Source organism: Aulonocara stuartgranti, assembly GCF_965226115.1.
Source record: "Aulonocara stuartgranti genome assembly, chromosome: 3".
In the NCBI taxonomy this organism is placed as follows: Eukaryota; Metazoa; Chordata; class Actinopteri; order Cichliformes; family Cichlidae; genus Aulonocara; species Aulonocara stuartgranti.
This window is the reverse complement of record NC_138941.1, coordinates 62,035,675-62,048,246: the sequence shown is the minus strand read 5'-3', so window position 1 is coordinate 62,048,246 and position 12,572 is coordinate 62,035,675. Positions and strand designations below refer to the sequence as shown.

Here is a 12,572-nt window from a genome sequence, read left to right as displayed (position 1 = left end):
CATGAGTCTAGGTCCTTTGTTGCTGACATTTATTGATAAAAACAGTAGTTTCATTTCATGTTATTTCCTTTTTCATTTCAAGCAAGGAAGTGGATGTAGTTAGTAAGTAAGATATTTCAGACATTATTCTGACACAGAGGAGGAGATACTGGAATTATAATTAGTATCTATGCATGCATTTGTGATTTTGTTTGACCTTCCCATTGCTTACAGTACAAAAAACCAACCATTTGTACACATATGTACTAATAATAATAAAAAGTGAGTGCAACACTGCAACCCATCACCCCGTCGTTCAGTGGTCGTTGATCAGTGGTCCATTGTGGCACCATTCAGAGCACTGGTACAATAGTACCAGCAAGATATGGGAAGACATTGCAAATGTACTTGGATTTTAGGTTGCAAGCCACCCAAAACTTGATCCCAAACTTGTCAGGTTTACTTGCAATATACTGCAGGAAACCCGTCACCCCGTCGTTCTGTGGTCCATTGTGGCACCACTGATCAACGACCACTGAACGACGGGGTGACGGGTTGCATTGTTATGTGGTCACACCCCCGTCGTTGATCAGTGGTCCATTGTGGCACCATTCAGAGCACTGGTACAATAGTACCAGCAAGATATGGGAAGACATTGCAAATGTACTTGGATTTTAGGTTGCAAGCCACCCAAAACTTGATCCCAAACTTGTCAGGTTTACTTGCAATATACTGCAGGAAACCCGTCACCCCGTCGTTCTGTGGTCCATTGTGGCACCACTGATCAACGACCACTGAACGACGGGGGTGTGACCCCGCTGATCAGTGTGACCTGACCCCACTGATCAATTGTGATCAAGGGTATATATATGATACAATCTCACTGCACTTAGCCTAACCCTTCATTGCCCTGAAGAATCCTGTGGTGTACGGACCTCCTCTCCAAGGAAAGAAAATGCAGAGAAGACTCACCACCCAGCAGGCGTTGGAAATGATCCTGGCGGAAGTCGACCCTTGTGACTCGGATGGAGAAGACCTAGAAGTTCAGCCGGATTCGGACTCAGAGCTGTCTGATCAGTCTTCCGGTTAGTTTCATTTCATGTTATTTCCTTTTTCATTTCAAGCAAGGAAGTGGATGTAGTTAGTAAGTAAGATATTTCAGACATTATTCTGACACAGAGGAGGAGATACTGGAATTATAATTAGTATCTATGCATGCATTTGTGATTTTGTTTGACCTTCCCATTGCTCACAATTTGAATTTGTTCACACTGCAGATGAGGAGACTGCTTCTCCACCGAAAAAGAGAGCTTGTTTGGGGACTGAGACAGCGAAAGATGGCACAGTGTGGCGTGAAGAACATGTGGGGACCCGTCTCCCTTTCACCCCTATAGAACCGTACGCTGCAGATGGAGAGCCAACGGCTAAGGCCAGGAGAAGTATCTTGAGTCGCCTTCAGAGCTTCCTGTGTTTCATCACTCTTGACATGCTTCGTAGCATTCAAGAATGGACTATTCAACATGCACAGCAAACGGAGCATGTTTGTTGGTTCATGGACCTCCCTGAACTAATGGCATTTATTGCTATTGTCATCTTGCGGGGGGTTTACAGGGTTCCATCTGTAAATGACTGCTGGTCAGCAAACCTGGGAAACCCACAGATAATTGGAACTATGGCACGAAACCGCTTCCAAGACATCATGCAACACCTACGCTTTGATGACAAGTCCACCCGCTGTGATCGAGCAAAGACTGATAAGTTCGCAGCAATTTCCAGTGTGTGGGGATCATTTGTCACCAACTGCATCACGTGCTACAACCCTGGTCTACATATCACCGTTGATGAACAGCTTTTCCCATCAAAAACTCGGTGCAGTTTCCTGCAGTATATTGCCAGTAAACCGGACAAGTTTGGGATCAAGTTTTGGGTGGCTTGCGACCTAAAATCCAAGTACATTTGCAATGTCTTCCCATATCTTGGCAAGGACCCCAATCGTCCCACTGGGGAGAGACTTTCCGAAAATGTAGTTATGAGGCTGATGGAACCATTCCTGGACAAGGGCAGAAATGTTACCACTGACAATTTTTTCACATCGCTTTCACTTGCGCAAAAACTTCTTAGACGGAAAACCACCATCCTCGGCACAGTCAACAAGATTCGCAGGGAAATTCCTCAATCCACTAGACAGACAGATCGCAATGAATTCACCACTCAGGTATGTTGCAGGTCTTTTGTGGTTCTATGTTTATGTGTTTCATTGTGTGTAAAAGGGCTATGGAATTAACAATTTATCTTATTTCTTAGGTGTTTTCAACCTCTGCTGCCACGCTGACGGCGTATGCGGCCAAACGGAAGAAGACAGTATATATTCTTAGCAGCATGCACAGCGTGGTTCAGACCGAAAACACTACCAAAAGGAAGCCAAACACTGTCACCCTTTACAACAAGACAAAGTGTGGCGTGGATGTGATGGACCAGATGGTTCGGGAGTACACTGTCCGCAAAGGAACACGGCGCTGGCCAGTTGCCGTGTTTTATAACATGATTGACATGGCAGCACTGAATGCACATGTGCTGTATCAAGAATGCACCGGGACGAAGGAAAGACGGGTGGACTTCCTGGTAGCCCTTGCAACCGAATTGGCTCACTCTCATGTAGCTGCGAAGAAGGAAAGAAAAGAACAGTTGCTTCGGACACAACCCTCCACACCGAGCCCTGGAAAAAGGGCCACGTGTCAGGTCAAACACAGATGCAAAAAAAATCAGGCCACTGTGCGATGTGTTCACTGCTACAGGTACACATGTGGTAAATGCAGGCGACAGATACCGTGGCAGTGCCAGGATTGTGAGTGATTGCTGAAAATGTTGTAATGTACTCACTCAATTTTTGTTATTATTTGTAAACATGTGTACAAACGGTTGGTTTTTTTTCTATTTTCATCAATAAATGTCAGCAACAAAGGACCTACATGTGTGTTGAGTTCTCCCTAAGATGGCATACTGAAACACTCCAAGTGTTTGCAAGTAAACCTGACAAGTTTGGGATCAAGTTTTGGGTGGCTTGCAACCTAAAATCCAAGTACATTTGCAATGTCTTCCCATATCTTGCTGGTACTATTGTACCAGTGCTCTGAATGGTGCCACAATGGACCACTGATCAACGACCACTGAACGACGGGGTGACGGGTTGCAGTGTTGCACTCACTTTTTATTATTATTAGTACATATGTGTACAAATGGTTGGTTTTTTGTACTGTAAGCAATGGGAAGGTCAAACAAAATCACAAATGCATGCATAGATACTAATTATAATTCCAGTATCTCCTCCTCTGTGTCAGAATAATGTCTGAAATATCTTACTTACTAACTACATCCACTTCCTTGCTTGAAATGAAAAAGGAAATAACATGAAATGAAACTACTGTTTTTATCAATAAATGTCAGCAACAAAGGACCTAGACTCATGTGTGTTGATTTCTCCACACTCACTGCGGATGAGGAGACTGCTTCTCCACCGAAAAAGAGAGCTTGTTTGGGGACTGAGACACTCATCTGCAGTGTGAACAAATTCAAATTGTGAGCAATGGGAAGGTCAAACAAAATCACAAATGCATGCATAGATACTAATTATAATTCCAGTATCTCCTCCTCTGTGTCAGAATAATGTCTGAAATATCTTACTTACTAACTACATCCACTTCCTTGCTTGAAATGAAAAAGGAAATAACATGAAATGAAACTACTGTTTTTATCAATAAATGTCAGCAACAAAGGACCTAGACTCATGTGTGTTGATTTCTCCCCCAATCCCCTCCCTCCAGAATTCCTAGGTAACGACCCAATATACATATGAATGACTAGCCAATTTAGCTTCCACTTCCAGCATTTGACTGCTCTCCGGCTTTTAAAGGTAGAAACGCAAAATGATGACTCCGCGGGGGTCTAAGGTACTACCCCGAAATGACTGCTCTCCGGGGGTGTAAGTGTTAAGAAATACAGACAGTTTCTCTCTTTACTCTTAAAGTTAACAAATATGTTTTTATATTTATCAATCTAAAAAAAATAAACATTTTGTCTGATTTGATGTTACAATTAAAAAAAGTGTTTTTATCTGAAGAGTGTGTAAATATCTGGTTTCAACTGTATATTTGATGATGTTGGTGTTTGGCTTGATTGTCAGCACAAAGAGGGAGAGAGAGAGGAGCAGAGAGGGAGAGAGAGAATGACGACAGAACAGAGATGAACAAGAGCAGGTGAGACACACATGTTAGTCAAATGGTTGTTTGCCAAAACTCATCAGAACATGTATCTAGTACCTAGTGTTTCTTTTTAGATACCATTTGTTACTTTTCAAATTCTATATTTATTAAGTTATTCAGGCTTGTTTGCACAACAAGGCTAAATAATTATATAAACTTTTCTCAATCTACTTTGGTAGAATTAAAAAATAAGTGTAGTGCAGGTCTATGATGATTTTTAGTGCTACTATCATCTAGTTCTGATTCTGGATCTATCTTGGTTACTGTTGTAGTTCTGTTTTAATTCCGGATCAGTTCTGGGTCTGGTTGAATAGGGGTTTAGTCCTCGTGTCTCGATACAGCCCCGACTTTCTTCTGCCTTGCTGCTTAATTAAAAAACTAGTTTAAGGTGTCCTGCATATGTATATAGAATAGCATCTGGCTGTGGTTTAAAGACTTTTTTTGTCTTGCTCTTGGTCTCGTCTCGACTCGGTCTCGGTCTCGTCTGAACTTGGTCTTGGTCTTGTCTTGGTCTCGATACCCTCTGGTCTTGGTCTTGTCTTGGTCTCGGATTAGGCGGTCTTGACTACAAGTCTACAATGAGCAGGTCCGCTTTCTTACATTTGTCAATTTTTTCCCATGAAGGTGCCTCCACAAAATCTTCAAGTGAAAAATCCATTCTCACACACCCCCCACACAAAAAAATAAAACCACTAACCAGAACAAGACACGCCAACCCTACTCACCAACAAGCGAGAAAAGAGACGGAACGAGCCCCCAATTATGTTATGGCCCGTCTAGGCGCGGCCAGACCACAACATAAAGGGTGATCCATCCCCGTCCAACCCCAAGCAGCACATCACACACTTAATATTTTGTGACAGTGATTTATTTACAATAAGTGCAGTTAAACAAAGGAAGGGACCATATCATAACTTCAGGGTGAACCCAAGGCCAAAACATATATATATACACATATATATATACATATACATATATACACATACATATATACACATACATATATATATATATATATATATATATATATATATATATATATATATATATATGTGTGTGTGTGTGTGTGTGTGTGTTCGATACCCCACATCCACACTGACGGCGAAACAACTAGTAGCTCAGTGTTCCAACATTCGAAAGAAGGAACACGAGAAGCTGGAGAAATACCAAGGGCTCAGAGAAGAGCTCGAGAGGATGTGGAGGATGAAGGTAACAGTGGTCCCCGTGGTAATCGGAGCACTAGGTGCGGTGACTCCCAAGCTCGGCGAATGGCTCCAGCAGATCCCGGGAATAACATCGGAGATCTCTGTCCAGAAGAGTGCAGTCCTGGGAACAGCTAAGATACTGCGCAGGACCCTCAAGCTCCCAGGCCTCTGGTAGAGGACCCGAGCTTGAAGGATAAACTGCCCGCAGGGGCATGCTGGGTGTTTTTTTTTTTTATATATATATATACATACATATATACATACATACATATTGTACTATTCTTAGTTAGCGTATTGTTTGTCTTGTTAACGTTGGTTTATAATGGAGCACTGTAACAAAAAAATAATTTCCCCCAGGGATCAATAAAGTATTCTGATTCTGATTCAGTCAATGTAAATGGTAACAATAGTCCATTTGAAATCAAACAAAGCTATGCATGAGTCTTTCCAGATCAGAAGACCAATCAGAGAGCACAGCACTAAAACATTAAATCAAACCTTAAAGAGTATCTGCATCATTATTCAGGGTAAGTTTGATACTAAGAGTGTGTTAATGGGTCATATAGTACTTTGTGACTTTCATGCTTCTGCTGTGTTAATCAGAGATGAGCAGACCAGTGAGAATAAATAAATCTACAGTCAAACTTTTGTGAACCTGCTCTGGAAGTATTTCAACAAAAGCAATATAGAGTAAAAAATGAGCCATGACACTCCCTCTGTCCTTGTGACATCATCAATCTCCTGGTCCAGTCCCTGTTAAGCCTGTGTAGGCGGGATCATCACTGTCACAGGAGGCATTTCATGGAGTCCAGAAAGGTCAGAAAGGAAAGTTTGATTATTCTATTTAAAGAATTAAAGAATTAACAGCTGCCAATCAATAGGTTATTAGGTCATTGATTATTGTCTGTGAAGGTTCTCAGTCATCCAGGTCATCGTAGTCAAAAGAGCTTGCAAAGAAAAGCGTCTGGACTTCTTTAAGTTGCTTGAAGACGTTTCACCTCTCATCCGAGAAGCTTCTTCAGTTCTAAGGTCAAATGGTGGAGAGTCCCAGATATAAACCTAGTGGGAGTACCCCCCACAGAGGGACAAAAGGACCCCCTGATGATCCTCTAATCGCCTGAGCCAAGGTGTGAAACTGGGCGTGGGTCCCAATCAGCCAGAGTTTCGGGTGTGTTCATTGTGAAACCTGGCCACACCTTATCATGCGAATTCCTGAGGTCAGATGGCCCAGGATGTGAGTGGGCGTTAAGGCGTCTGGGAATTGATTATTGGCTCTGGATAAATATAAAGACACCATGAGGAGAGTGGAGATAAAGTATGGACAGAAAACCACTAGGTAGTGGACCAGGGTCAGCGTGAGCTGTGAGTGTGTTGAGGCAGAGGGCGGAGCTCCAGATGTGGGCTGGACTGAAACTGTGCTCAAGGAAGAGATGGGTGGTTTTAAGGCAGGAAGTGGAGCTTTGATTGGAGGTCTACCTGCAGAGAGAATCCCATCTGTTCAGGTGAATCCATAAATAAAATAAAAGGTGAAATCAGAGTGAATATCTTCACCTGTGACAGTGATCCAGCTGGATGGAGACTCTCCTTGATCACTGACGACACACTTGTAGAGGCCTACATCCTGGATGGTCATATGACCTTTAGGCTGCTTCCTGATGAAGACACCATCTTTGGTGAAAGCAGCTGTGAGGTTGGAGGGAGTGGTCTTTGTTTTACAGACGTCATCTCCCTCCATCACAGGGAGGACAGGACTCTGCAGGATCACTGATCCACCTCAACACAGACAGCAACTACAGCATTTCATCCATTTACACACAGCTTCATCAACACTAACTCCACACACTCAGCTTACCAGTGACTGTCAGGTTAACCATGTTACTGATGGGACCGTCTCTGGACTCGGCTCACAGCAGTAAACTCCACTTTCCAGTGGAAAGACATAACTGATGTTACAGGAGGAACGAGCTGGTATTCCCCACCGAACTCCACACTGAGTCCTCTGTTGTTTTCTTGTGTTTCTTGTCAGATTCCATCTCGTAGAGCTGTCATCCTCCTCACAGCTCAGTGATACAAAGTCTCCATCGAAGAACTGAGATCGGCTGGGACTCACAGTCAGATGAGCTGTGAGGGAGAGCTGCCTTTCTACTCTGCTGCACAATTTCCAACTTTCCAGCTGAATCTCTCTGCCTATCAAATCAATACAAGTACATTTCTCCTTCTTTACTATCTAGCTGCTGGAAGAAGATGCAGAAAATTATCCAAACTTCAGCCAAGAGAGTGTCTGAGACAATCACATTCACACCATGACATTAGTCATTTATATTACTTGTTATGAAACTGTTATAAAACTGCCCCTTTTAACATGGGAGTGTATGGAGATTGCCTCACTTCTGGAGCCAACCTCAAAAGGCCACTTCTGCTGCAATAGTTATATTAATCTGATAAATAAGTTTGCCCATGTAAACAAGGCATTTTTCTCTCTCTCTCACACGCACACACGCACACACACACACACACACACACACACACACACACACACACACACACAAAGTTAATCATGGAGTTCCACAGGGTTCTATACTGAGACCATCACTTTTCACTTTCTTGATGCTTCTAACAGGCACTATTATTAAAAAAATAGTGACTAAATTTCAAATTATACGCCAATGGTACATGTTGTCATGTTATTATGTTATATTGTATCATGCACGTGTTTATATGTAGTAACTATGTATACAACAATCAAGATGCCAGGGACTGGATTCTGCTCATTGGGACACAGTGTTTAATAGCTGAAACTAGCAACCACTGCACAAGAAAGAGCTCAGTTACACGATTGTTAATATGCAAATCTGGATGCATCAAAACAAAACAAACACAGTGCTCCCAAGAATATCCTCTTTTTTTTGCAACAAAGGCTCTTGATGTTAAGGGGTTAACGATGTACTGTCTGAGAGTGACATGAAAGTGGAACAGGATGTGATGTCTGTGAGTTTCACCACAACATGCAACAGTAACGTGTATTTGTTGGCCTGCAGCATATTGCAATTGAAATATGACCACAAATTCTTCCATTCATGTCACTACTTCTCTTTTCTGGATCCCATTACTTTGAAAAATGAAAAGGTGACAAAGATCTAAAAATAATGCATTTTCATATGGTGTTAACTGCAGGCAAGATAAAATTCTGATCTATCCCACCAATGAAAAGCTTCTATGAGCTCTCCTACAGCACTTTACAGACTTTTCTTTTGTCAGAGCTGGGGAGTTTCCAACTTAGACATTAGTTTACTGACCTTGGTTTGTTGTGTAGATCAGTAATAAGGTCACAACTAAAGAGAAATGATATTAGGGTTTGTTTCAGGGTTTAGACTCAGGAAGGCATGCATGAAGCATAGAAAGCATGTTCAAAGTCACCTAATTCCACTTTTAACTATTTTAACTCCAAACTATTGCAGATAGTGAAGAGTTGTTTGTTCGGCCTTTGACAGCACATCACGAACCTTTTCTATTTCACAGCAAATGTGCTATTAAAAGTCATCTTTTAAAACTGGAAACACAGTAGTTTAAAGGCAATCTTAGCGAACAGGAATTTTTTTTAAATAACATTCATTTAAAAAAATATCACTTTAAAAATTTCATTTTACATTAAAAACATGAAATGAAGCTAAAATGTAGCCTGGTTAGAGTTTGTGGGGACATTAATAGATTTTTTTTCAGACTGTTGTTTCTTAAATTCAATGTTTTCAGACTTTTTTAAAGAATATCCTGGCAACTGAAAACCAAAACCAAAACATCTTAATTGACATGAAATGTTATTGGAGCCTGTGATGGCCAAACCTGTGGCCACACTCTAAAGCTGGTAACTTTTGTATTTTCATTCTTCATTTGAACATAGTAATACATTTTAGTATCCAATAACTTTATTGATTGGTTTGGATACATTTGTTCTATTTGTAAGCGCGCACATTTAGTTTACTTATGTATTCATACTACTTCATTTCTTTGCTTTCTGACTAACCTTTGTCTTTTTATTTCTTACCTGCTATCATCCCTGGGAGTTGCCGGACAAAAGATGGTAGCCATTGTTTGAAACCATTAAATACAAGGGAAGATAATTGGACCACACCACCACTTCCTGCTGAAGGGGGGGAATGTGTGTTTTCTTTACTTTAAAAACAAAGTATTTGTATTTAATTAAATATTTGAGTTTAGGGTTTAATGGGGTTTTTGATTTTCTCCTTTAATGTTTAGTTTATTAACAAACTAGATTGTACTGCATCGTTTGTGATTTATGATTGTGTTTTGTTTGTTACCCCTCATGTGTCACAATGGTCTGATCAGCCATTATATATACCCTTGTATGTCATTTCATGTTTAGGTCAATTATTTATGTTTGAGCAGTCATTTGGTTAAGTTTGCAGTCTTGGCCTGAGTTCAGTTTTGTTTCTTTGACCTCTTTTATGAGCTCAACATTTATTAGTCTTGTAAATATAATTTTTGGGGGTTAAATAAATGGAAACTATATTTTTCTAATAATTCTTGGGCTCCTCCTGTTTTTCATCTCGGTCCATCACAGAGCCAAACTCTATAAGCACAACTGGTACCCTAAATGAGACAACAGAATTGCAGTGCAGTTGTCATGTAGTGTAGTATTAATCCAATATGCTGTACATACAGAGCAGCCACAGCGGTGTTATTGATCCATTCTTTCTCTTGGTGATTGACATTTTGATCATGGTCAAATGTCATAGTCACATCTGGTTAGACACTCCTCCTTCCTGATTCTGTTAAACACTGTGGTTTGGCTTTGCCCCTCTATAACTTTATGAGAAATGCTTCTTTCTCATACGTCTATGAAATGAGGCAATGAGAAACTGCTCTTTAGCAATAATTCTGATTGCTAAAGAACCAAACGGGACAGACAAAAACAAAAATAAATAAAAATATATTTATCCTAAAATTTGAACTAAAAACAAGTAAACTACATGACATCAGTTCAGCTAAGAGGAAATGAGATGGAGTCGGTCTGCCCTCCCCGGTGGGACTTCGTGAGATGGAGTTGTTTTTAACCTAAATCTCTGAGCTTCTCTCTACTTCAACCACAAAAATGTGGTGAGACAAAAAAAAAAAGAAAAGAAAAGAAAAAACCCTGCACAGCTCGTCTGGTTCAAACTGGTTTCAACTGTTTTTTTTTTTTTTTTTTTTTTGCTCAGCTGGCCCACATTAAGCATCCCCTTTCTGCCAAACCAGGCCGCATGGTATCATTCAAAAAAACTATTTATTTTAAGAAATAAAACAGAAGCCTTACACAAACCATGGATGTTGTGGTCAGTACAAGCAGTGGTGCAGTCCTGGGTGGAATAATCGCGCACACAACATTGTCTTGTTAGGTTAGTGCTAACCTAAACCAAACACAACAAAAAATCCACATGGTATCTCAGAGGAAAGCACCACACAGTGACAGAGACCATTCTTACTCCCAACACATAACATACCAATGCATATTGTCAGCCTGCTGGAGAAAGCTGAAGTACCTGACATATACCCATATAGGAATAGGTTATGCCTAAGAGACATAATCTCTTAGGCATGTCCTGAATCCACCCTAGTGTCTCCTCTCGGTAAGAGAGGCTCAGAACACCTTGCCCAGGAGAAATCCCAATAAAATGCCCAAACCATCTTAACTGGGTCCTTTTCATATGGAGAAGTAGGGGCTCTACTGACTCCCTCAATGAACTGCCACCTTATTGTGGTGGAGGGCTCCTCATATATTCAGGTGTACAGAACATACTGTACAGATCTGTGGCTACAAGGTAGTTGATGCCTGTCTTGGTGGTATTCCCTGGATGGTGGACACCAGAGGGGAAGGGGGGAGGAGTCTAATGGGACATTGTTAACCTTTGGTACTCTGGAGGCAGCTCACATTACCAACAATGCCAAGCAGTGTGTGGCTCTGAGAGTAGCTTGTGAAAATTACTTGGGTTTAGGAGGAGTTTGGTCAAGCCATGGAACAAGACCTTTGGTTAGCTCTGAAACTGTCTGGCAACTCAACGGGGAAACTGTTGTAGTATAGTACAGTAGGGGAGTAAGGGAATACATGTACTGCTGTTACGTATTTAAAATACAAAATGTGAGTAACTGTATTCCGTTACAGTTACCATTTAAAAAGGTGGTATTCAGAATACAGTTACTTTTTCGAAATGAATTGATTACACGGCGGTATTTTCCTGTTTCATATGTGAGGTTATGCCCGCTCTATTTTTAGTTTCCATGCCAGTGGAAACCCAAACAAAACATGCATTAAAAGGCTCTAATGCCTGTGTCTCAATCTTGCGGCCCTTGTCACCTCTACTTGCAGCCCGCATAATGACGTGAAGAAATATTTTTATAAATTATTCACAAAAATTATTTAATATGAAGGCAAAAAGCAGAGTGTTACAGGCATTGCCTTAAAGAATGTAGCCTCATGGTAAGTGTAGTCCGTGCTGCAGGAAGAATGGACTGCCATACCTGGTATGTGTCTGTGAGCGCCAGGGAGGGAGAAAAAGAGTCGAAAAGTACGAGTTGTCACCGAGCAGAAACGGGAAATAGAAGCATGTAAATATAATAATAACCACTGCAGCCAAAAAGAGAGCCCGATGAGTCCAGTTGTAAGTAAGCTGTTAAGACTCGACTATACACTGTGTTTGTGTTTTCCACCGAAACAAATAAGTTCAGTTGGAGCAGCCTTTCAACAACTCTCTCTGTCTTTCGCTAGCAAAGCTGACCCAGACAACAAAGTAAAGCTAGTTTTCAGCTACGAGCCCGACACGGAACCCAACATATTAGCCAGATGTCCTTTTATGGTTTTACACCTTTACGGCTTGGAGCCGGTGCGGAATAGTTTTCTATATGAGATCGCTGCAAAAAGTGCAGCCTTACCTAATGTCCACCCTACTGTTACTCATTTTATATTATGATTTAAAAATCTAGTTGGTACTGGTATGTTGAGTAACCTCCAGTAAAAGTAATAAATCACACAGCAATAGTACATTCATGTAGTTGTAAGAAGCATGATAATATATTAAGTAATCCAAAGTATTCAGAATACGTTACTCTCATTGAGTAACGTAACGGAATATGTTAC

At 41.0% G+C, this 12,572-nt stretch overlaps 2 protein-coding genes across 2 annotated transcripts in view; both read left to right on the top strand.

Moving 5' to 3' along the window:
• LOC309693812 (piggyBac transposable element-derived protein 4-like) overlaps positions 1–2,943 on the top strand; it is a 39,990-nt gene extending 37,047 nt beyond the window's left edge. Inside the window, exons 2-4 of the mRNA XM_082513375.1 lie at positions 896–1,064; positions 1,257–2,194; positions 2,284–2,943. Coding sequence (XP_082369501.1) covers positions 935–1,064; positions 1,257–2,194; positions 2,284–2,832 — 1,617 coding nt within the window. The 5' untranslated portion in view covers positions 896–934 and the 3' untranslated portion in view covers positions 2,833–2,943. The remainder of the gene's footprint in view (positions 1–895; positions 1,065–1,256; positions 2,195–2,283) is intronic.
• LOC309695479 (low affinity immunoglobulin gamma Fc region receptor III-like) overlaps positions 1–12,572 on the top strand; it is a 92,343-nt gene that overhangs the window by 33,818 nt on the left and 45,953 nt on the right. The gene's annotated exons all lie outside the window — the stretch shown is intronic.